At 45.9% G+C, this 24,837-nt stretch overlaps 1 protein-coding gene across 4 annotated transcripts; it reads left to right on the top strand.

Moving 5' to 3' along the window:
• The first annotated feature begins 2,314 nt into the window (after positions 1 to 2,314).
• Positions 2,315 to 23,848, top strand: gon4la (gon-4 like a). 4 transcript variants are annotated; one of them, XM_041954734.1, is made up of 26 exons: positions 2,315 to 2,365; positions 7,013 to 7,260; positions 8,420 to 8,634; positions 9,683 to 9,757; positions 9,847 to 9,897; positions 11,523 to 11,576; positions 11,646 to 11,741; positions 13,304 to 13,396; positions 14,144 to 14,305; positions 14,498 to 14,708; positions 14,836 to 14,937; positions 15,200 to 15,240; positions 15,538 to 15,653; positions 15,749 to 15,944; positions 16,448 to 16,534; positions 17,018 to 17,195; positions 17,742 to 17,892; positions 17,997 to 18,144; positions 18,216 to 18,332; positions 18,893 to 19,165; positions 19,196 to 19,756; positions 19,852 to 19,956; positions 21,347 to 21,544; positions 21,638 to 21,781; positions 21,909 to 22,195; positions 22,338 to 23,848. In XM_041954734.1, exons 2-26 carry the CDS (start codon positions 7,038 to 7,040, stop codon positions 22,639 to 22,641), a joined length of 4,188 nt encoding a protein of 1,395 aa, XP_041810668.1. In that variant the 5' UTR covers positions 2,315 to 2,365; positions 7,013 to 7,037; the 3' UTR covers positions 22,642 to 23,848. The 4 variants fall into 4 exon arrangements, with proteins under 4 accessions (XP_041810668.1, XP_041810669.1, XP_041810667.1 ...); XM_041954735.1 differs by having other exon boundaries at positions 18,893 to 19,756; positions 22,338 to 22,440; positions 22,528 to 23,848; XM_041954733.1 differs by having other exon boundaries at positions 18,893 to 19,756.
• The last annotated feature ends 989 nt before the right edge of the window (positions 23,849 to 24,837 follow it).

Raw genomic sequence — 24,837 nt, 5'->3', positions numbered from 1 at the left:
TGTAGCTCCATCATCTGCACATTTTCTCAGGGACGTATTCTGCAAAAGCCACGAATGGTTTTGATTTTGAAATGTGGATTAAACTCTTTTAACAATTAGTATGTATTTATAATCTAAGCACATATAAAGAGATGAAATAATAAAGACTTGTCTGAAATATTTGTTTGTTTGTTTGTTTATTAGGATCCTCCATTAGATACCACAATATGCAGTAGCTATTCTTCCTGGGGTCCTCATGTTACATTCTCAAATAATATTTTCATCTTAAACATAAAATTACAGACAATACACTCCATACATTCATACGAACAATCATTTCATACAAGTAGCTGTTATTTAATTCTTGATTTCATGGAAGTAAACAGCACTAGGAAAAAAGGAAAGAAAGGTATAAACAAAAAGCAAAACTCTCCGCTCACACGATAACTCAACTAATCAGAAAAGCTCATGTCAGCAGTGCGAGGAACAACAGTTCCTTCAAGGTATCCCATATGTAAATAAGTACATTTTTAACCTTTTTTTAAAGCAGCTCCTATTACTACTTGAAATTAAAAACTTGGTAATAAGTTCCATGCCCGCATTGCCCTATTGTGCACCGTTGCTTTTATCAAATTTGTTCTGCATTGAGGCAGCCTCCCCTCTAATACCTGCCTAGTACAATACTGATGTCGATCAGAAAAGAATGTCAATTTATTAGAGAGTACCTCAGGGATTTTATACACAATAACATTCTTTATGAAAGAACTGTTAGATAACTCCTCACCCATTTATTTGCAGAGTCTTCAAATCCATAACACCTTAACTTAACTTAACACCTTAACGACCCCCAAATCCATAACACCTTAACTTATTCAACAGGAGGGAATGATCCAACACATCAAAGGCTGCACTAAAATCTAGTAATACAGTACCGATTAATTTTTTCATCTCTATCTCTCTCAACCAGTCATCCGTCATTTGTGTTAGTGCTGTCGTTGTAGAGTGCCCCTTTTTGTATGCATGCTGAAATATCGTGTTTAAGTTGTTATTACAGAAATACTCTTGGATTTGTTCATATACAATCCTCTCCATGATTTTACTCAAGGTAGGCAATAAGCTTATTGGTCGACTGTTTTTCCCAGAGAATATTTCCTTAGTATTTTTGGGTAGTGGAATAATCTTAGCAGTTTTCCACTTTGAAGGACAGATACTTTTTTTAAAACTTAAGTTAATAATATAAGCAATAGGCACAGCAATCAGATCTGCCACAGGTTTAAGTAACTTTATATCCAGGTTATCAATACCAGGGGGTGTTTCTCTTGCCCCTCGCAGGAGTTTCTTTACTGTATCTACTGTAATGTTCTCAAATTGCAAGCTACACAATTTATTATTCATTATTTTATCTTTTATTAAGTTACTTGAGATGCAATCTTCCTCTTTCCTGATATCCATACCATCTCGTAGTTTCTGGATTTTATTCCAAATATGAAAAAGAAAACAAGCTAAATATCGGTCCAGATTAATGAATACGACTTAATGTCAAGGATTTTCAGTTTTTCTGTTGATTTTTATCAATGAAAGCAATAAAGGTCATACACAGGTAAAAAGTAGGGATCAACAAAATGCTGCAACGAATGAGAAACGTCATCGAATGTGAATGATCCTCTGAATGTGCTTCATCACTCCCTTTATTTCACCTGCACTATTAATACAACAAGTGTTAAATATGGCGTCTGTGTAAAACTCTGCTGTGGTGGACTCGATGTGGCCCCCAATAAATCTCAAACCTTCTGTCTGACTTTATTTTTCTCAGAAACTTGACATATTTAACTATTAACAGGTGGATGTGAGAAAAAGATGGAGGCAGTTTAACAGCAGCAGCGCCTGATGAAATGAACTGAGATCTACTGAAACAGCTTTTATTCAATTTCCTTCAGAAAGGGGACAAAAACTCCTTGAATTTAGATCTGAGACTAAAGTTTCACTGTTAGATGAGGACAGTTTTATCTGCAGGTACAGTTTCGTGTGAACGCAGCACATTAGAAAGATGAAAGTCTGCAGCTGTTGAAGCATCGTGGATTTGAACCCTCACAAGCAGAACCCAACACCGTCATTCAGTTGGGCTCAGCCCCCCAGATCTGCAACACCAGAATCTGCCTTTCACGCTGTAGATCTGGAGAATACAGATGACTAATGGGGGGGTGACCCTGTCACACCAAAAACACCTGCAGTCTAATGCCGGCCTGTGAGAGGCAGCAGTGTGCAGAAAAGTGTCCAATCCGCCGGAAACATCACAGAAGAAGAACCGTGCTGGAACATGACAGTGACGCTGTGACGCACAGCCGGAAATGTAGTTTTTCACAGATGCGACTCATCGTTGTGGCGGGTAAGTGTTTGTCTGCGGTGACGGGCATTAATATTAAATGTGATAAGAGTGTCCGGTACCGGGCCGTTAATGTAAGAGTCACAGCGCGGACAGCTCACCGGTACATCGGCTCTTTCTGGAACGTTTGTCTGCTCGTTGGCAGGCTAACGTTAGCTGCTAGCCGGCTTGGAACTGCTTAGCACGCTAGCTGGAGGAGCGCAGACAGCAGCCTGATCCCGGCAAGTATCCGGTTCACCGGACTCAAAACACGGTAACTGCACTCTGAACTGACGGCGAGGAGCTAACGGAAGCTACCTGCTAAGTGAGAGAAGCCAGCAAAGAGAAGCTAACTGCTAAGTCACAGAAGCTAGCTAACAGAGGCTAACGATTATTCCGCCACATTTCACTGTGAAATAGTGAAACATCTTCATTAATCTGGCAGTTACTGTTCATACTTTACAAACAGAAACTCTGATTATTTGATCAATTATGATGAAGTCTTAAATATTGAACTTTTCAGCAGTTTTAAGATGAAAACTGGAGTAATTGAGTTGAAGTTTTGGTGCATTCAGCTGATGAAATGATATTTTAAATTTATATGAAATTAGTATTAGTATTTCTACATTGCAGTAGTAGTGCATCCTCCTCCAGTCAGTATCTACACAGTTAACAATCAGCCACCTTCCTCCTTCTTCTGAAATAAGAAGAATAACTAGAAAATTCCCCCTGGGAAATTTTGAAAGGGACACGGGGTGTGTTCGAGCCGACAAAATTATCTACGTTTTAAAGTTTGAATGAAGTCTCTAGGACAAAGTATGGCCGAGCAGCGGACAATTGAAAAAGGCTGAAATTTGAGGAAATTTCCCCATTCATTTCTTATGGGAAATTTATCGCAGTTGTTCGCGTCTTACGTCGGCCTTCGAAGGTCATAGCTCGAAAACCGTAAGAGATATCAAAATGTGCCGAGGGTCATTTGGAGCCGACAAAATTATCTACGTTTTAAAGTTTGAATGAAGTCTCTAGGAGAAACTATGGCGAAGCAGCGGACAATTGAAAAAGGCTGCAATGTGAGAAAACGGCAGATATCAGAGGCAGTCAGTCCCTGATTAATGAATTGCTCTCAGCTGTGTTTCTGTGGCTTTCTCCTTGTCTGTCTCTGTTGATCACCTCAGCTGTCTGTGTCTGCTTCTCTCCTCTGCTTCATGTCTCTGTTAACATGAATTAATGAACTGAATCAATAAACATGAATGGAGCTAATGCTAACGGAGCTAACAGAGCTAACACTAATGGAGCGAACAGCTAACGGTGCGAATAGAGCTAACGGCGCTAACGCAAACAGAGCTAACTGTGCTAACAGAGCTAATAGAGCTAGCGGCGTTAACAAGGGGGCGGGGGGATGGGGTTTTCATTATGCATTTGTCTGTGTGTGTGTGTTTATGTATCTGTCGTTGTGTGTGACTGCGTATGTGTGTGTCTTCGTCTGTTTCTGTGGCTTTCTCCTTGTCTGTCTCTGTTGATCACCTCAGCTGTCTGTGTCTGCTTCTCTCCTCTGCTTCATGTCTCTGTTAACATGAATTAATGAACTGAATCAATAAACATGAATGGAGTTAATGCTAACAGAGCTAACAGAGCTAACACTAACGGAGCTAACACTAACGGAGCTAACAGCTAACGGCGCGAATAGAGCTAACGGCGCTAACGCTAACAGAGCTAACTGTGCTAACAGAGCTAATAGAGCTAACGGTGTTAACAAGGGGGCGGGGGGATGGGGTTTTCATTATGCATTTGTCTGTGTATGTGTGTTTATGTATCTGTCATTGTGTGTGACTGCGTATGTGTGTGTCTTCGTCTGTTTGTGTGTGTGTGTCTGCTTGAACTACACAAGCAGCCCAACCAGCTCCTACATGGAGATGTGTATAGTATATATGTGTCTGAATGTGTGTGTGTGTGTGTGTGTGCGTGTGTGCCTGTGTAACTTCTGCCCCACCTGCTGATAATTACCTCTCTACCTCTCCCACTTTTTACCTGTTCCTGTTCAGTTTTGACGTGCTGTTTTTAATCACTTTTTAGCTGTTGGTTAGCCCTGCTTGTGTGTGTGTTTGTGTGACTACTGTCTCAACCTTTTTGGCAAAGCGCTTGGTGAAGCTGAGTTTAACTGTTTGTTGGATGGAGATTGTTTTCAAACAATGCCCTTGTTTTGACTGAGCTCGTTAAGATAATCATTCTCAGGCTTGTTGTCCTGCAGATGTGTGTGCGTGGGTTATTGACCGGTGTGTGTGTAAATGACAGTTGCACCTGTTAAACTCCTCCCTTGAAAAGCGGCTTTTTCGCTGTCGGTTTCTTCCGAACAACTTGCGATTGTGTCAAAACCGTAGCTGCTATCAAAAAACCGATTACACTGTGAGATGCGGACAAGTCTGGGCCAGATGTACGTGTGTTTTATGTCCAGATATTCTTTAGAAAAATGACAAAATGGTCGACTTAAAAAGACTCTGCGACTCAGAGAACAGGAGTTTGTATTGTATGCAGTGAGATTTGGGTTCGGCGAACCTCCTGAACTAAATCCTCTGGTGAGAGAACCGTACCTCGTATCAGAGTGTACTATAGATCATCGGACTCCCGGGAACTTCCTGAGTCCGGCCATCTCCTCGTTTTATTCCTGACACAACAACTTTTCGTTTTATGGCGATCTAAAGACAGGAGGCATTTCTGCTTTGCTCACAAAACAGCTCTGAATTTTAACATGGGACTTAATGGGAGAACAGGAGGGCGCTGGCTGCACAAAACGTCTCACTATTTAAATTCAGTAAGTCTCTCGGCTTTTTCGAGGACATCACACGAAAGAGGACAAGTTTGTCTACAAAATGATCCCAAAATTATGCGTGTAGAGTGTAATTTGTGGCCGTAGCGACGAGAAAAAGAGAAGATTTTCAGATCGTTTTTAGACTCTGTGCCACTCTAGCACGCACTCTAGCACGAACATTCCGTGCAATACACACCCATTATAATCTCAAAATTTCCCGCCAAACGATCACTGTCATTGAACAGTGACTGATCAAAAACTATAGGACCAATCAAAATGTGGATGAACACACCAATAGACCAGACTTGGGTCTACATTTTAAAGTTGAAATGAAGTCTCTCGGTGAATGTATGCCTGAGCTACAGATGTTTGAAAAACTCCAATTTCAATCTTGTTTTTTTCGGCCGTCCCATTCATTTCTTATGGGAAATTTATCGCAGTTTTTCGCGTCTTACGACGCGAAAAACTGCGATAAATTTGAGAAAAGTAATAGCACACCGATCCCGAACAATACGCACGTTTTGATATATAATTTGCGAGGGTTTTCTCAAAGCTGTGGGACGAGTTTGAGGACGAAAACTTGGAGGAAGATGAAAAATAATAATAAGAAGAAGAAGAAGAAACGCGCGGGATAGTAATAAGTGACTCGGGGCTACGCCCCGAGTCACTGGCTCCTGCAGCTATTTCATAGCTGTAGGAGCCAGTGACTCGGGACGTTGCCCCGTGTCCCTAATAAGAAGAAGAAGAAGAAACGCGCGGGATAGTAATAAGTGACTCGGGGCTACGCCCCGAGTCACTGGCTCCTGCAGCTATGAAATAGCTGTAGGAGCCAGTGACTCGGGACGTTGCCCCGTGTCCCTAATAAGAAGAAACGCGCGGGATAGTAATAAGTGACTCGGGGCTACGCCCCGAGTCACTGGCTCCTGCAGCTATTTCATAGCTGTAGGAGCCAGTGACTCGGGACGTTGCCCCGTGTCCCTAATAAGAAGAAGAAGAAGAAGAAACGCGCGGGATAGTAATAAGTGACTCGGGGCTACGCCCCGAGTCACTGGCTCCTGCAGCTATTTCATAGCTGTAGGAGCCAGTGACTCGGGACGTTGCCCCGTGTCCCTAATAAGAAGAAGAAGAAGAAGAAACGCGCGGGATAGTAATAAGTGACTCGGGACGTTGCCCCGTGTCCCTAATTATTGTTATTATACGAAACTGCTCTCATGCAGAAATAAAGTATTTCACATCATGTTTCGTTAAATGTCTTAAACATTCAGACAAGTTCAAAGTTTTTCACCCATTTTCAATAGAAGGCAAAGAAAGTGTCACAAAGACCCAGGATGAAATGAGAATTAAACAACCTTAAGGCTGTTCACTGCAGGTCAAATCAAGCTGTTTGTGCTACATGTAATAAAACTGTAGAAGAAGAGGTGGTGCATACACTCCAGGCTGTTCCTCAACACGTCTGTGAAACAGAAGAGGAAGACAAAGAGAGGCCTCGCTCTGACTGGAGGCGAAGCTGCAGAGGTCAGGCAGGACGGCAGATATCAAACGCAGCTTCACGTCCTACAAATTCACCTCACATACACATTTACAGTCTTCACGTGATGAACATGTTCAGACCTCGACAGATTGGATCATCTCAAAGTCCACAACCTGCACACAGGCTGTGACACCTGTGATGGATCTCTTCTGTCTTTATCGGCTCAATATTTTGGCTTCTTCACTGTTTTCTGCCTTTTTGGAGACCAAACGCTGAATTCAAGAAAATGATGAACAGATGAATTAATCGTGAGAAGAATCGTTAGCTGCAGTTATCTCTGACCGGCTGAATCCCTTTAATGTGTTGTCAATCTGTGATGATGTCACTGTTTCAGAGGTCAGAGGTCATGTTTCTCCACAATGAACCCGGTCCGCAAATGCCTCAAACTCTGCCCGTCCAGACCTGCTTGTGCTGCCACGGCCGCCCGGGGCAGCAGACCACCACGCTCCAGTCCTCAGCTCTTCTCCCATGATGCTTTGCTCCTGCCACCTCCTGCTGCCCCTGCAGGGGGTGGAGCTGAGGAGGAGGGATACCTGCTGGTGGAGGAAGACACCACCGACTCAAGCCTCATCATCACCATGGGTAACACACACACAGAGTACACAAGTCTTTACTTGAGCTAATGCTAGCAGCAGGAAACAGCAACAACCAACTTTGCAGCAACGAGCTAATGTCTGTATGTTAACTAGCTACAGCTAACGAGCAAATGTCTGTATGTTAACTAGCTACAGCTAACGAGCGAATGTCTGTATGTTGCTAGCTACAGCTAACAAGCTAATGTCTGTATGCAGCTAGCTACAGCTAACAAGCGAATGCCTTATGCAGCTAGCTACAGCTATCAAGCGAATGCCTGTATGTTGCTAGCTACAGCTAACTCTGTATGTTAACTAGCTACAGCTAATGAGTGAATGCCTGTATGTTGCTAGCTACAGCTAACTCTGTATGTTAACTAGCTACAGCTAACGAGCGAATGTCTGAATGTTAACTAGCTACAGCTAAGTGAATGTCTGTATGTTAACTAGCTACAGCTAACAAGCAAATGTCTGAATGTTAACTAGCTACAGCTAACGAGTGAATGTCTGTATGTTAACTAGCTACAGCTAACGAGCGAATGTCTGTATGTTAACTAGCTACAGCTAACGAGCGAATGTCTGTATGTTAACTAGCTGCAGCTATCAAGCGAACGCTGTATGTAAACTAGCTACAGCTAACAAGCGAATGTCTGTATGTTAACTAGCTGCAGCTATCAAGCGAACGTTGAATGTTAACTAGCTACAGCTAAGTGAATGTCTGTATGTTAACTAGCTGCAGCTAACGAGCGAATGTCTGTATGTTAACTAGCTGCAGCTAACGAGCGAATGTCTGTATGTTAACTAGCTACAGCTAACGAGCGAATGTCTGTATGTTAACTAGCTGCAGCTATCAAGCGAACGCTGTATGTAAACTAGCTACAGCTAACAAGCGAATGTCTGTATGTTAACTAGCTGCAGCTATCAAGCGAACGCTGAATGTTAACTAGCTACAGCTAAGTGAATGTCTGTATGTTAACTAGCTGCAGCTAACGAGCGAATGTCTGTATGTTAACTAGCCACAGCTAACGAGCGAATGTCTGTATGTAGCTAGCTGTACAGTCAGTTCATTGGATGTTTGTGGTGAATGAGCAGGACCTGGATCAGGTGTTTAGAGGCCACAAGATCACAGGATAATCTGTTTTACTGTCTGTCTCTTGTCTGCCTGTCAGAGGACAGTCAGGTGGAGGTGAAGACAGCACGGAGGAAAGCAGTGAGGAAGAGGAAGAGGAAACTGACGGAGGAGGAGGGAGAGGGCGGAGCCTCAGAGAGCGAGGAGGAGGAGGCAGGGGTCGAGGTGGAGATTGACAGACAGCTGGACCAGTCGCTTGAGACAAAGTCCAAACAGCACAACCTGACCACAGTGAACGTCAGAAACATCATCCATGTGAGTTCACTAACGCAGCTGATCCCAGACCAGCTGAGTCCGGATCAAACCAGCAGGAGGTCTTCAGGTCACAGTACAAATGTCCCCTCGATAACATGGACATTCAATTATTAAAATGTCTGTCTGTCTCTGTCTGTCTGTCTCTTTCTGTCTATCTCTGTCTGTCTGTCTCTCTTTGTCTGTCTCTTTCTGTCTCTCTCTCTCTGTCTGTCTCTCTCTGCTTATCTCTGTCTGTCTCTGTCTGTCTGTCAATTTTCAATTTCAATTTCAATAATCTTTATTGGCAGGACTGTAGATGAACAGTATATCCAAAGTCATTAAAAACACAAAGTACAACAACAAAAGTAACCGAGCAAAAACATAAACACAACAGATAATTCACACAGAATTAGATTAGATAGATTAGATATAGAAACATAAAATTAGATATGTACATTAAGTGGATAATTAACAATAATAACTTTAAAGATATATAATGAAAATAATGAATTTATATTCATGTGTCACAGATTGTTTTTCTGCAACACATGAATTGAAAATAAAAGAAAAAAGAAAAAAAAACAGATTGTAGGTATAGACAGGTGTGTCAGGTGATGTTGTCTCTCAGGCTGGGACACAGTTTGACATATTTAGCTGCTGCTAAGCTGCTGAGTCTGTTCTCTCCGAGGATGTGTTGCATTTTAATTTGATCAGGCAGAGAATCAAAGTCAGTGACTGAAACTTTTATCTTTGAGAGGAACTCTGCTCTCGCCTGTTCGTATTTGCTGCAGTGCAGCAGGAAGTGTGTCTCTGTCTCCACCTGTCTGTGTGGACAGAGCTGACACAACCTGTCCTCTCTGGGCCGCCAGGTCTGCCTGTGTCTGCCCGTCTCTATGGCCAAGCTGTGGTCACTGAGTCTGTACATGGTCAGAGTCTTCCTCAGTGTCTCATCAGTCACGGTGTTCTCTCTCTGTCTGTCTGTCTGCCTGTCTCTCTCTGTCTGTCTCTCTCTCTCTGTGTCTGTCTCTTGTTTTAATGCCTGGAACTTAACTCAACCTTTGACCTGCAGGAAGTCATCACCAATGAACACGTCGTGGCCATGATGAAAGCTGCCATCAACGAGACAGAGGCCGTCCCTCCATTTGTGAGTCTGTCGTCCAATCAGAACACGCGGCTGGAGTTCATCAACATGAACCAGCAGAGTTTCTTAATCTCAGTTTTTATTTTTTTCAGGAGCCGAAAATGACTCGATCCAAGTTTAAAGAAGTCGTGGAGAAAGGAGTGGTGAGACCTGTCTGTCTGTCTGTCTGTCTGTCTGTCTCTCTGTCTGTCTGTCTGTCTGTTTGTTTCTCTCTGTCTGTCTGTCGTCTGTCCGTCTGTCTCTCTCTCTGTCTGTCTGTCTCTCTGTCTGTCTCTCTGTCAGTCTCTGTCTCTCTCTCTCTCTGTCTCTCTCTCTCTCTGTCCTTGTCTGTCTGTCTGTCTGTCTCTCTGTCTCTCTCTCTCTCTGTCTGTCTGTCGTCTGTCCCTCTGTCCCTCTCTCTGTCTGTCTGTCTCTCTGTCTGTCTCTCTGTCAGTCTCTTGATCACTGGTTTAAGAAACGAGATCCGCCTCCAGACCTGATGGGATTGAGACAGACTGTATGTGAACTCAGTCAGTGGTGGATCTGGTCCAGACATGACTCTTCACTGGAGCAATGGATCAGGGCAGACCAGGACAATCTACAAGATCCCTGACTGGGCCCAAAGAATTGAAGATGATGCCAATCAGATGGACAAGATTCAGGATCTGAACCAGAATCAGAACCAAAAGCAGATCCTCCAGTCTCTGCTTTAAGATTCCTGAGGACCATCGTGTTCTTGGCCTCGTGTCCCAGTTAGTCCCACTGGTCTCCATTCGAGAGGGCTCTCTGTCCTCCCACAACCCTACGCTCATCCAGATCTGTCCTGATCAAACCTCTCACCCAGGACCCAGGTGAGAGTCCTGGTCTGTCCAGAGAGAAGGTGGAGCTGGTCTTCATCTGAAACCCTCGACCGTCAGCGTCTCCTGAAGCCGCCGTCATGTCTCCGTTAAGTCCTCCATCGTGAGCGCAGTCACTGCTGATGTTACGTTGACACATGTTTAGACACCGTCTCTCCTCTTTTTGTCTTTCTTCTCTGGGGACTGGTGCCTCTCACTGGAACGTCTTTTGGTTTCCTGCTGCTCTGTGATTTGCTGGTTTATGTCCGGTTGTCATCTTCTTCTTCTCTTTTTTTTTTCGTTTTGCTCGAGGTGTATTGATTTGATTGCTTTTTCCTGGAACATTTCCTGACAGTTTGCTATCTGGTGTCGTCTGCGTGGACCGTTGATCGTCTCTGCGGCGTTAACGTCGTCGTCTTCTCACGGAGACACTTTGATCAGCAGGACTCGGTCGCTGCTGCAGGGTTAGCGTTTTTCTGTTGTCGATGTAGTTCGTGTCTCTGTTGTGTTTTTTTACTAAACCCTTTCAAGCTGCTTCATTGGGATATTAGACGTGTTTTAGTCCGGACACGTTCAGTCCAACATCGTCTTCGTGTTATCTCGTTGTGTAAAGCGGCGGTCTGTGACGGTGAGGTCGACTTTTGGACGATGGACTGGATCAGTATCAGCAGTGTGGCCACACAATTCCTCCGGTGTGAACTAATCGTAACTACAGCTGATCAGCTGAGTGCTCTGACTGTACGATAAGTTAACGTTAAAAACCAGGTCTGTCAGCTCAGGAACCCGCTGGATTCTCTCAACCTGTCGATGTGATCGGATCCTTGTCCCTCAGCCTGTCTGTAGTGTGTCTGATGATTCATGTCTTTGTTTCTCTTGTTTGTCTTTCTGGTTCGTAATGTGAGCAGATGATCTTCTTCCTTCTCTTCTCACCTGTCACCTGTGTTTCCTGTCAGGTGATTCCAGCCTGGAACATTTCTCCCATCAAGAAGACGAGTGATGCCAACAAGGTAAAGGTCAAAGTTCAGACATCTTTTAAAAGCATTGTAAATATCCTCAGTTTGTGTCTCTTTGTTCAGACTCCTCAGTTTGTGGACATCCCTCTGGCTGAGGAAGACTCCTCTGATGAAGAGTACCGTCCGGATGAAGAAGACGAGGATGAGACTGCTGAAGATGTGAGGCCCTGCTCTACATTCATGGGTTTCATACTGTGTGTGTGTGCGTGTGTGTGTGTGTGTAGTTTCTGTAATTAGTCTTAGCCCTGTGTCCAGAAATAATCACAATAATAACAGTCAGCCTCGTTTGAAGACATCATAAAATGAAACAAAGCATTAATGAATGATTATAAGTTTATTCAATAACTGGTATGAATGATCAGCAGGCTGTGGCCATTAGAGTCAGAATGTTCCAAAGGTGGAGGAGCAGAGGAGGACCTGAGAGTACGGGGGGAGGTAGATATGAAGGGTGTTCAAGGTCTTTATTGTATTTAACAGGGATCAGACAGGTTCCTGAAGAACAGCGGTGATGTGATCTGATGATGATGATGAACAGTAATGATATCAAAAAGGATCAAACTGCAGCAGTCAATGCGCAGCAACATCAAGGTGGGATGAGAAAGGTGGCGAGGTTAGGTGTAAGCAACAGGTGACAACAGTATCGTCTAAATGAAGATATGCAGACCCAGTAACAGAGTTGATGTGTGCTTCGAGATGATGTGTTGTCCAGGATGACGACCAGACTCTCATCCTCAGGCAAGGAGAAACTATGGAACTGTCAAAAAGAGAAACTGTAAGGTTTAGCCAGAGTACATTTAGTACCTTGGAGAACCTCAGTTTTGTCACTATTAAGTTTGAGAAAGTTAAGAACCGAGGTTTAATTTCCGGTCGGGAGTCGGAAAGGTAAGTGGGCGCAACAGTGGAAGTAGGCTTGGTGGGCGGAGCTGAGCATCATCTGCATAACAGTGAAACTGAATGCTGAGTTTCCTAAAAACCAGGCGAACAAGTAGAGGGTAACCAGAAGGGGACTCAAACAGAGCCCTGGGGCACACCGCTCTGGACTGGAAATGACTGATCTCAAGGTTCAAGTTGGGCAAACTCAGTGCGGCCAGAGAGAGAAGATCTAAACCACAGAGTGATTCCAGTGGAAGCTAATCTCACTAGCAGATGTCATGTGAGATGTTAGCAATGCCACGCTCGGATCAAGATGGAGTCAGATGGTGATTTCTATCAAGGCTGTCTCCTGTGAAAGGAGCGAGAACCAGACTGAACCAGTTCAGACTGTCCGTCACATGAGCGGGTTTCTGAGCTGCCTCTGCTCTTCAAGGAATCGTCATTGATTAAGGAAAATCAAATAAAATCTGAGCGACTCATCAAAACCAGGCAGGTAAAACACCTCCAAACGCTGCCAGCGGGGTAAGAAGCTCGCCTCGTCACAGGAGGGACGCCATGCGGCCGTGTCCGTGCATCAGACTCGGCACAGGTTAGCGCTCCGCTGCCTCCTGCTGGTGTAGAACCGTCGGTGCAGCGTTTGCCCCGCGCTCACCGTGGCTGCCGGCGTCACGATGCGTCCTGAAATGATGCAAACAGCGCAGGAAACAGAAGCACTGACAGAAATGTCTTCAGAGTTTAATCACTTCTCTTAGTCAGGGAAAAAAAGACGAGTAGATTTACTGATCGATGGATGCTTGTGTGTAGATATATTGATTATTGATTACTAATTGATGGGTGTCTGCGTGTAGACGTTCCAGGAGAGCGACATGGAGAGCACAGCTTCGTCTCCCAGAGGGAGTCGACTGAACAGGGTGGAGGACGACAGCTGCAGCCCCTGGCAGGTAACACCGTAACACACAGTTACATGCAGAGCATCCGCACAGCAGCGAGGGTCTTACCTGTCGGTGAGCGCCACGTGTCCGTGTGTGACGAAAAGAGCCACTCTGTGTGTATTCGTGCTTGTTTGGATTGTGATCGTAGGACTTGTTTATCACAAATCAGAGGAAGTAAAATATCTTCCTGCGATTATTTTTTGGACTTCAAGGTGGATTTCTTTTCCAATCTCCTGTTTTGACCTGTGATAAAATCAGTTCAGCCAATCACAACACGTGACATTGCACATAACAACGGTCACATGGCGACGTAACAACACTGGTGAATCACCTGGTTGTTCACCTGCGGCAGGAGCTCGATGCTGTCCTAACGACTAGTGTCTACCACAGATCTTCATCAGAAGCACTGCAGGTCGACGCACACACACATTCATCACTTCATGGCCGCCGTTAGCTCGCTATCCACATCCACGATCCACACACACGTCTCTGTGTGAAGTCCATGAAAACATCAGGTGTCAGCAGAAACTAGATGATCCTTCCACACAGGTGAACAGGTGCGCTTTCATTACACGAGTAGTCGTCTGACGGCAGGTCTGGACTCGAAACAATACTCGAGTATTTGTGTTGATGTGGTATTTTTGTCCTGGTAGATGTTAAAGGTCGTTGCATGTCGTACCTTTATTCCCTCTGAGCCTCAGGTGTTCTTTCTGCAGTCAGATATGAAACCGTGGCTTTTTCCTGATGCCTCTTCAGACTTCTCGGAGACGCTCCCGGTGTCTGAGGGCGGGGTCTGGTTCAATGGGCCCTCCCCCTCCTCCCAAAGCCCCGCCCCCTAAAGCAGTGACTGACAGCACGTTCCTGGAGAAACTTCATGCTGTGGAGGAGGAGCTGGCTGTGTGTATGGAGCCCTACCAGGTAACACTCCCTCTGTAGATCCAAACTGTGAAGAGCTGCAGCTGCGAGGTTAACGTCAGTTCCCATCAGAGCTGAACGGGTATTGATCGTCTGGTCTGTGGAAACCTGCAGCTCTCAGTCGTTTATTGTCACTTGTACAAAAATGAGTGACAATGTATGCATTGATTATTGATCGCTGATTGTTTCTCTCAGCCTCTGTCTGAGTCAGAAGAAGAAGTGGGTCTGATGGCGTACCGGACACGGTCCAAGCGTCCTCTACGAGACGTCCCACTGGGCCGGCTGGAGGCGGAGCTCCGAGCTCCTGACATCACTCCTGACATGTACGACTCCAGCTCCGCCCACGAGGACAGGGATTGGACTGATTGGCTGCGTGGCCTGATGACCTCAGAGATGGACAATGACGGTGTGTGTGTGTGTGTGCGTGTGCGTGCGCGTGCGTGCGTGTGTGTGCGTGCGTGCGTGCGTGCGTGTGTGTGCGTGCGTGCGTGTCACACAGTTTGACTCTCTCTGTCTGTGTGTCTCACTCCCAGAGGAATGTGATGATGAAGATGACCCAGAATATAACTTCCTGGCTGACATCGATGAACCCGACCAGGAAGATTACCGTGACGATAAGGCTGTTCGCATCACCAGTCAGTGTCCACGCCCACACACAAACACGCTGTAAAATGATGAGGTCATGCTTTTCCCAGTGATGTTTAGTGCTGAATCGATCAGTCTTGTTTCTTGATCAGTTGATCAACATGATGGATTAAACCTCAGATGGATCAGGTTCTTCATTGTCTTATTATTTTGAAGTCAGCCAATCACAAACTGTTTGGCTGTCGCACAATAATGTGCCGTTATCTTGATTTGGTGAATTTCGTGTCTGATGATGTCGTGTCTGTCCTGCAGAGAAGGAGGTGAATGAGCTGATGGAGGAGCTGTTTGAAACGGTGAATCTTTTCAATCTTCACACAGAAACACTAACTGCTCATCTTCGTCATCACACTCATCAGACAGAAGCCTGTTCAGTCAGATGTTCTGTTGTTCTGCTTGTCAGAAGGAGAATGAAAATCATGCTAAGCTGCAGTTAACTGAGTGTCTCTTCAACCTGCTTCATGTCGTCTTCACTCCCAAACCGACCAATCACAGCTCTCACGGGCACCATGTGGTTTCTCTGTTCCAGTTACACAAGAACCTCCTGACACACAGACGTGAACTCAGCTGTAGTGTTCTTGTGTGTCTTTTAGTTGAAAGAAGACCTTGCTGGACAGGAAGTGGAAGATGAAGGCCACGAGGAAGAGGAGGAGCCTCAAGAGGAGACTTGCACTGTTCAAACAGACACACCTGAGGTGCAGCACAACAAGTATGTAACACAACACACACTCACACAAACACACTCACACACACTCACACTCACACTTGTAGGCCCGTCCTGCTGACCCTTTGTTCCCTTCGCAGAAGAGCAGGTGATGACGAGGTGGAAGACGGACCAATCACAGAGCTGCGTACAGTGAAGCAGCAGCTGGCGTTGATGAGGAAGAAAAGGCAGCTCGGTCTGCTGACAGACACGATCTGTAACTCAAGCAGTCCAGAGCCGTACACACTGAAACTGGACGGACGACAGAGGACCAGGCTGCAGCAGCAGCTACAACAGGTATGTATAGCGCACAGGTACAACAGGTACATACAGCGCACAGGTACAACAGGTACATACAGCGCACAGGTACAACAGGTACATACAGCGCACAGGTACAACAGGTACATACAGTGCACAGGTACGTACAGCGTACAGGTACAACAGGTACATACAGCGCACAGGTACAACAGGTACATACAGTGCACAGGTACAACAGGTACGTACAGCGTACAGGTACAACAGGTACATACAGTGCACAGGTACAACAGGTACGTACAGCGCACAGGTACGTACAGCGTACAGGTACATACAACGCACAGGTACAACAGGTACTTAAAGCCTTCAGGTACATGGTACTGGTGCGTTTTTGAAATGCGTTTACACACATCAGGTTCAGGTGTCCACAGGTCTGTCTCAGATCTGTCCTGGACCTGTGAAGACATACTGTCAGCTTAACATTTGTGTTTCAGCTCATGTGAAACTGACGCGTGGAACATAATCTCTGTCTGTCTCTCTGTCAGCACGTCCAGCTGCTGACTCAGATTCACCTGCTGAGTTCACCTGTGGCCAAACTTCACAGTGAGGCTGAGACCACCAGACAGTTCCTGGTAACCCCCCCCCCACACACACACACACACACATACACACACACACACACACACACACACACACACACACACACACACAGTGTACAGTCATATGTTGCAGACACTGAATACTCCAAATATGAATGTTTCATATTTCATTAAATGGATTCAGTCATATTTTTATTTTATTGTGAAGGAGCCTGTCAGCTGACCGTCCTCAGAGTAAAGTAACTGTCTCAGAACAGCCTTTTATGATTACAGTAACTTAGATCTTTCTAGGAGGCTTCCAAGGAAATTATTTGTGAACAGCCATGAAACTGAAGCTTTACAGCTTCAAAACTTTTGAAACATTTATTAATGATTGTTTTTAGAGCCCTAAACTCATCACATTAAAATGAACTGAACCTAAATACCGTAGAATTATCAGTCATGTGTGCGTTTTTAATATTAGGATGTTAAAAACTGAATGAATAGCATCCAGTGTTGCCTTTCTCTCTCTGACAGTTTGAGTTGGACTTGTTGGCTCAGAGGGGTGAGCTCCTCATGTCTTCAGGTCGTCCTGGTTTTCGCAGCATCTTCAGAGCGTCCAACCTGCAGGGGGCGCTGCGGCTGCTGGAAGAGCTGTGGCAGACTCCCATCAGCTATCAGCCACAACACCACCCACCTGATGCCAGAGGATACAGTGAGTATACCTGTAGCTAGGCATCATGGGAGCTCTGGGCAGTTAGCTGGTGTAACTGCCGGCTTCACAGAAGGGAGCGACGTCCTTCAGCTGGTTTAATGTTGTCGATGGAGTGACACCAATCACACACATACATTACAACGCCTGCAGCCTTTCAAAAAACACACTCACAGTTCCTCCGTTGGTCCTCCTTCATCGGGTTTGAACCCAGCTCAGAGTGAATGTTCAACAAGATGTCTCGAGTCAGTTTGACCAGGACTATGAGCAAATCTGCACCAATCAGATTTTGCTATGCTTTGATTGCCCCCAGAGCACGCACACTAATACTGGTGAAATTCTGTCCACAACATTTAGAGGTACACATTTTTGGTGTTTGAGGCGCCCCCTACGGGTCGGATTCAAAGACTGCACCATACATGATCATACACTGCATGCAGGATCATATACTGCACCATACAGGATCCCCTCCTGTAATAATAATACTCCTGATGAGTGTGTGTGTGTGTGTGTGTGTGTGTGTGTGTGTGTGTGTGTGTGTGTTGTCAGTGCGATGTTATCCTGTCATGCCCGCTGAGCTGGCCTGGCTTTTTGCCACCCGTCCAGTCTTCCTCTACCCAGAGCTGCTCCCCTGTGCCAGCCTCGACCCGGCTCTATACTGCCCCCGCAGGACAGCTGCCTTCACTGCAGCTGAAGACTGGTAAACACACACACACACACACACACACAGTTATCATGTGTGACAAGAGTGTAGATGTATTTATAATTTCTTTGTGTGTCTGTGTGTGTGTGTGTGTGTGTCAGCCTCCTGGTTCTTGGTCTGAGGAACATGGAGGGGTCATGTGACCCGACTAAGCTGGTGTCTCAGTTCCTCCTGAGGAAGACTCTGGTCCAGGTCCGACGAAGAATCCTGCAGTGCTGCAGACCTGGTTTCCCGGACAACATCGTCAAGGTGCCACACCCAACCAGCTGACTGAGGTTTGAATCTGTATTGGACCGTCTTTGACTCCATGTCCTCTGCAGGCCTTCAGGTATCAGCGGGTGTTGTGGCCAATGCTGGTGGCCTGCCGTCATGTAGACCTAGCAGAGCAGCGCCCCCCGGTGGAGAGAGAGGAGCGCGTCATGCCTCTGTGGTTGGTGGTACGTAATGGCGAGACTCATAACACAAACCAGCACTGAGACACGGTCGTCCGAACATGTTCATGTCAGTCTGAGAACACCTTCAGTACAACAGCTGCATCAGCTGATCCATCCTGGTTATGTATCCTATCTGTGGTTATGAGTCCTGATCCACACTGCTGGTGACCCGCTATGAGACATGTGTAAACCTCTGGAACAGGTCCATCATGTCCACAATCAGAACCACGAACCACCATCTGAACATGTCCACCAAGTATTTAAGATCAGATAAACTTTAACTGGTCCCTCAGAGGGCAAATTCAATACAGATAAATAGAGAAAACGTTCTAAATACATGTCTCTTGAAGAACAGAAATTAAAGTAGAAGCTATACTGGAGCCATTAAACTCAGAGTGGAAGTGTGTGTCATCAGGTGAAATTAGAAATAAAGGCCTGTCTCTGATATAAAGCAAAGATTTGGGATCTTTGGAAATTCTCTGTAAATTTGAATTATCTGACGGTCCAGGAGGTTCACCTGTAGACCAGCATGCAAATCACCGTTCTCCCCCCAACCCCCACAGAGGAGTCTCCCTGTCATCTACCCGACCATCAAACACTACAACAGCCCACCTGGCTCCGCCCCAGAGGCCCCACCCCCCTGCAGGTCGGGTGGAGCCCGTCAGAGTCACCTGACCTTCCTTCGCTCTGCCTCTGAAACATACAGCTTCGCCCCCGGGACCAGATACCCCCCTCGCCTCCCCCAAAACCTCGACTTCAAACGCATTGGCTTTCTGCTGCAGCAGCAGCCCCTCCCCCCTCCTCCCACTGACCCCTCCCCCCTGTCTGACGGACAGGTGGACTCCTCCCCCCTGTCTGACGGACAGGTGGACTCCTCCCCCCTGTCTGACGGACAGGCGGACTCATCCCCCCCACCGCCTCCTCTCAAACCCTGCTGCCATCGAGCCTTCAGTCCTCCTCGAGTCCTCCATCGCCTCCTCCTGTCCAGGACTGATACCCCCACAGACATCCCCACTACCTCCTCCATCTCCATGACAATCAGAGAGCAAATCAGATGTCACTATCAGACCCTCACCAGCCTGAGGAGGAGGAGTGATGAAGAGGCTCTAGCTCCTCCTCCTGAAGGTGTTGCTGCCTCTCAGGTGAAGGTACTGGAGAGCAATGATGTCATCAGGATGACCAACGAGGAGGAAGAAGAAGAGGAAGAGGAGGAGGAGGAGGAGGAGAGCGAGGTCCTCCTGGCTCTATCTGAGTCCTCACCCAGCTCAACAGGAAGTGTCACCCCTGACGACGACTTGGCTGACCCAGAGGAGGCGGAGTCAGAGAGTGAACAGGAAGTGACAGCACGCGGAGCAGCAGCAGAAGAAGAAGGTGATGTTGGAGAGACTTCTTCATGTGAATCCAGTCCGTCCTTCCTCCAGCTGCAGGTCTGTCACACACAGAATCCCCAAAACTAGACTGTTAGAAACCAGCTTTGATGTTTGGTCCAGAATAAAGATTTCTGCTTCATGTTTGTGTGCAGGAAATGATGTCATCAGAGGGGAGTGAGGAGGAGGATGAAGACGATGATGAAGATGATCAGAGGGAGGCTGAGGATGAGCTGTTTGCTCAGGATTATCTCCTCAGAGTAAGACCTCACAAAGGGGAATATATTACTCCCTCCCCCACAGCTGGTGGAGTTCCAGTCACTCCATCACCAGCCTCGTCTCATTTATTGATCAGCAGAACAGATTTTAATCAGCACGAGACGCCGAAATGACAGCAAAAACAACGCAATCAGCAGCGAGAGAGAAGCAACACATGACAGTGATCACATGATTCCACTGATCACACGATTCCACTGATCACACGATTCCACTGATCACACGAATCCACTGATCACATGAATCCACTGATCTCATGATTCCACTGATCACACGATTCCACTGATCACATGAATCCACTGATCTCATGAATCCACTGATCACACGAATCCACTGATCACATGAATCCACTGATCACATGAATCCACTGATCTCATGAATCCACTGATCACACGAATCCACTGATCACATGAATCCACTGATCACATGAATCCACTGATCTCATGATTCCACTGATCACACGATTCCACTGATCTCATGATTCCACTGATCTCATGATTCCACTGATCACACGATTCCACTGATCACATGAATCCACTGATCACATGATTTGGGGGCGTGCTTCGCTGGCTGTTTTTGTCATTGTCTTTGTGAACTTTGGTGGAGTTTCAAGTATTCCCAACCAATAGTGGAACTGCCGGGCTGCTGGGTCCAAACATTATCCAGAATATATTTGTTATTTATTTGGTCTAATAAGTGAAGTCATGTCATGAACAAGGGAAGAAGGCGACATCAGGAAGCCTCTGCCTTCATTAATTGTGCCAAATGTTCAGTCCTTCAGGAACAGGAAGATCTCCATGTGTCATTAATGAAAACACGATTATTTATTATTTAGTCCGCTGCCAGCTGTTAGAAAAACGCTAAAAATAAACAGATGTTGATGCTACATCTGAAAATGTCCAGAGAAGACTCCTGACGAGGAATGAACGGAGATGATGACTCTATCTGAACCTTCTGTATCATTGGGTCAGAAACCTCAATATGTCCAGTAAGAATAGACGTAGACTTAGAGACTGCCGTCCTGTTCAGAGGACTAAAAGAGTCCATGTCTCCTCCTTTAAGTGCTATTGACATTCTTAATAGCAGTTAGCAGTCTGGCTACAGTCTTTACAGGACCCTGCTCACACCTTCCCTGTTCTGGTTGTGTGATTTATCGCTGATGTTGTCATTATGTGAACTATGACAAATTCCTCCCACTGTGGGTCCACCGGACCAGAGCCAAAGACAGTATGTATGGTATGGTTGGATCAAAGTGAACAGACATTCAGGTGTTGAAAGACCTGAAGAGAATAGACCAATCAGCAGGCAGCATTGATGAAACATGCAGCCGTTCCTTCACCTGAGATGTGTCTGTACTTCCTGTCGCCTGTGCAGGTGTGTGATGCAGTGCAGGTGTCTCCGGGCCTCTCTGAGCAGCTGCTGCAGGTGTTGGACCAGTTCTCGGCGGCGGGGCCCTCAGGGGCCCCGGAGGTCCTGTACATCAGACTGAGCTGCGTGCTGCGGCCTTGGCCTCAGCTGCTCAGAGACTTCGCGGCCTTCCTGAACCGAGGGCAGGCCCGCCGCTGTGGACTGGTGGGTGGCATCGCTCTCACATCGTGGCCGTGTGGTCGCTCAGGTGCAGACTAAACTGGCACTAACTCTTCTTCTGTGGTTTTCCTCTGTCAGCTATCGGAGCAGCAGCTGTTTGAACGCAGTCGCCGGTTTCTACGACGAATGAGGCGGAGCCTGGGAGAAGGCTCCACCCTCTACCAGCAGGTGGTGTCAGTGCTGCAGGGAAGCGCCACCCCCCCACCTGAGGACATGGACAAGGTAAACAAAACATTGACCAAACTGACCAAACAAATATTTCAGCATCAAACTATGATTCAGATCTTTCTGGTGGTTTTTTGCTTCTGCAGGATTCAAATCTGATTTTTACCTTCATTGATCCTCTCAGATCTCATCTCTCCTCAAACGCCACCCGCACCTGCGGGACGAATTCCGAGAGTTTTTCCAGCAGCTTCATGTCCAGTCGTCACCCATAGCAACCAGCCGTGAGACCACAGAGACCAACTGCATGTCCCAGAATCCTCCTGACGGGAACAGGAAGAGAGTCGACCGTCAGACGTCCGAAGAGAGCCAGACAGGAAGCGACAGAGAGGAAGAGGAGGAGTCAGAGCGACCGGTTTGTGCTAAAAACATCTCGACGACGTCGACCGGAGAGAAAGTCGTCATCTGGACGCGGTCAGAACAAAGACACATTAAACGCACTGATGTGTGTGTGTGTGTGTCTAATATTGATCCATAAATATGTATTTTTATATGTGAGTAAAGTTTGGATCGAACACACTGATGCTAACCAGACTGACTCTTTCTCTTGTTTCAGTGAGGCGGACCGCGCCATCCTGACAGCCTGTCAGCAGAGAGGAGCCAATCGGAAAACATTCAGACATGTCTCCGCCCAGCTGGGAAACAAGACGGCCAAACAGGTGAGAGGGGGTGGAGCTTCAGTGTTGAGGTGCAGGCGCTCCGTCAGGACGTCACTCTTTGTCTGTAAATATTCCTGTTTTCTCCAGGTGAGCCTTCGTTTCCACGCGCTGATGAATCTCTTCCATTCGGCCTTCCAAAAGTCCACTTCCTGCTCCTCGGAGGGCCGGCAAATCAGCACGCAGGAAGCAGCTCTGCACTGAGGGCGGAGTCAAAGAGCAAAGTTCAGAGCAGAGACTCTGCTCTCTAGACTCCGGCTGTTCTAGACTCCGGCTGTTCTGGACTCCAGCTGTTCTGGACTCCAGCTGTTCTAGACTCTGGCTGTTCTCGACTCCAGCAGCTGCGGCCTGAATGTGCTGAGAATAATCCTGGAGCAAAGGTCAAAGCAAACTGTAGAGACTGAAATAATGTGAATCACTCTCAACTGCTCTGGATTCATTCAGGACGTTCTACTGGTTCCAGTTCTATGCTTCATCCTGAATGTGTTTCAGAAGATTCAGGATCAGGTTTGGGGTGAGTTGAACTGAATTCAGAGCAAAGACTCCGGAACATGATCATTTCTGTGATAGTTGCAGTCACTGGATGTGACTCTTGAATGTGTTGACGATGAATCCAGAACTCGATCCGCCACAGGATCCGTATCATTGATCTGAAGTTGAACTGGATCGAGTCTGTGGAGGAATCCTGGATTTGTTGTGAATCACTGTGACGCTCTCTTCGGTTCAGTCCATACTCGGTCAGTATTTGTTTGTGACCAATCCGCTGCTCTCAGTCCTCTTTATTTATATTTAATGATTTTTTTATTTTGAATGGATCTCCTCTGACCTCACTGAGTCTCCGCCCACTGAGTGTTGGAGGCGGAGCCTCAGTGAGTCACAGCAAAGTCAGAAACGAGACGGATTCACTGAAACGACCCAAACAAAAGAAGTGAAGTCTTGAATCTGTAAAAAGCTGCGTTTTCTGTCTCCTTCTTTTCACGTGTTTACAGCTGCTGAGCAACAAAACCAGTAAGAACCAGTATACACCGCTACTGGTCTCTGCTACCTGTCCACACTGTTTCACTCAGAAAAATCTATATTTTAATGCACAGATTGAGAATTTAAAGCATCTGATTCACAAGAACAGAGTTTAAAACTTTCAAACTTCTTTAAAACTGCACTGATTGGACAGAATTGTTTTTCTTTCTGCAGCTCTGAAACGGTGTGAGTATTTCTCAGATGTTTAGTCTTCCCATGATGCACAGCGGTTAAACCACCCCTTCAATCCCATGATGCCTAGCAGCCTTATGTATGTAATGTGAAGGTTGTACCAACGCTGTGTGAAGGTTTTATAGAAAGCGTATGTTTATTCATATTGAATCTGAATGAATGAAAGTTGATTGTTTACTTCAATAAAATATTATTACATGTTTTTCAAACTGTCATCAGTGATTTTTCAGTCATTAAGGAGTAAAAACAAGCCGAACAAAACACAAAAGGAAAATAAATATCTAAAACACAGTTTTGTGTTAATTGAGACACCTCATCCAACACTTCCCTCTAGTGGCTGAAGGTAGAAGTTCTGCAGTGTTTTTATTCACCTGTAACCAGGCGGTGGAAACCCAGAAGCCACAAACTGCTGCCTTCACCTGGGACAGGTGATGAACTGTTGACCTCCCACAAGAGACTTTGAATGAGCTGGATTATGAATCTTGAACACTTTAACACAGATTAAAAGATCCAAAGTGGAATTGGCTGTAAATGAGCTGGAGGACCTCCTCCCTGCGCCACCAACAAACAACCACAAAGCTTCGGATGTAAAGCTGGTGGGAGACTTTACATTATTACAGCTTATTGACACACATCCTTCTAACTCCCCTCAAGAAGCAACATGTTAACTAGGAACAAACTGTTGCTTCAGATTCCTGCTCAGACTAAATTCATCTTTTAAAATATGTATGACGTGAATACAGCCAATTTGAGTAACATCTGTCTCATCTGACTAATGTGCGTGGGTTACCAGGGGTTGAAACCATCAAACATGTACAAATGAGCAAAATATTTTTTTATATATCTTTCTATCTACATATCTACACACACACACACACACACACACATATATATATATATACACACACATATATATATATTTTTTGGTTTGTTTCTTTTAAAAGGTCTTTTCAATATGAAATGAACAGCTGATAAAACATAATAAAGCAGGAACCTTCAGCGTCATAGGCGGCAGTGGACGCTTTGTGATTGACAGGTTTTTGGACCGATGACACGGCTACACACGTCGTCTCTAACTGCTGTGGACCAATCAGAGAGCAGCTTTCATGTATTTTCTCTTTACGCCCCGCCTCTCATTGACAGCTGCAAAGGGATAGCAGATAGTCAAGTTAGACAGGTGAGTACCAGTAA

The sequence above is a fragment of the Chelmon rostratus genome, chromosome 16, assembly GCF_017976325.1.
Source record: "Chelmon rostratus isolate fCheRos1 chromosome 16, fCheRos1.pri, whole genome shotgun sequence".
NCBI lineage: Eukaryota > Metazoa > Chordata > Actinopteri > Chaetodontiformes > Chaetodontidae > Chelmon > Chelmon rostratus.
Note: the sequence above shows the minus strand (reverse complement) of the source record. Positions and strands in the feature narration are given on the sequence as shown.

What these genes read in the sequence shown, in the direction of transcription:
- gon4la (XM_041954733.1), top strand. Translation starts at nt 7,038, where the DNA reads ATGAACCCGGTCCGCAAATGCCTCAAACTCTGCCCGTCCAGACCTGCT. An exon ending in TGTGTATGGAGCCCTACCAG is followed by an intron (nt 14,306 to 14,497) that starts GTAACACTCCCT and finishes TGTTTCTCTCAG; the next exon opens with CCTCTGTCTGAGTCAGAAGA. An exon ending in CTCAGGATTATCTCCTCAGA is followed by an intron (nt 19,957 to 21,346) that starts GTAAGACCTCAC and finishes TCGCCTGTGCAG; the next exon opens with GTGTGTGATGCAGTGCAGGT.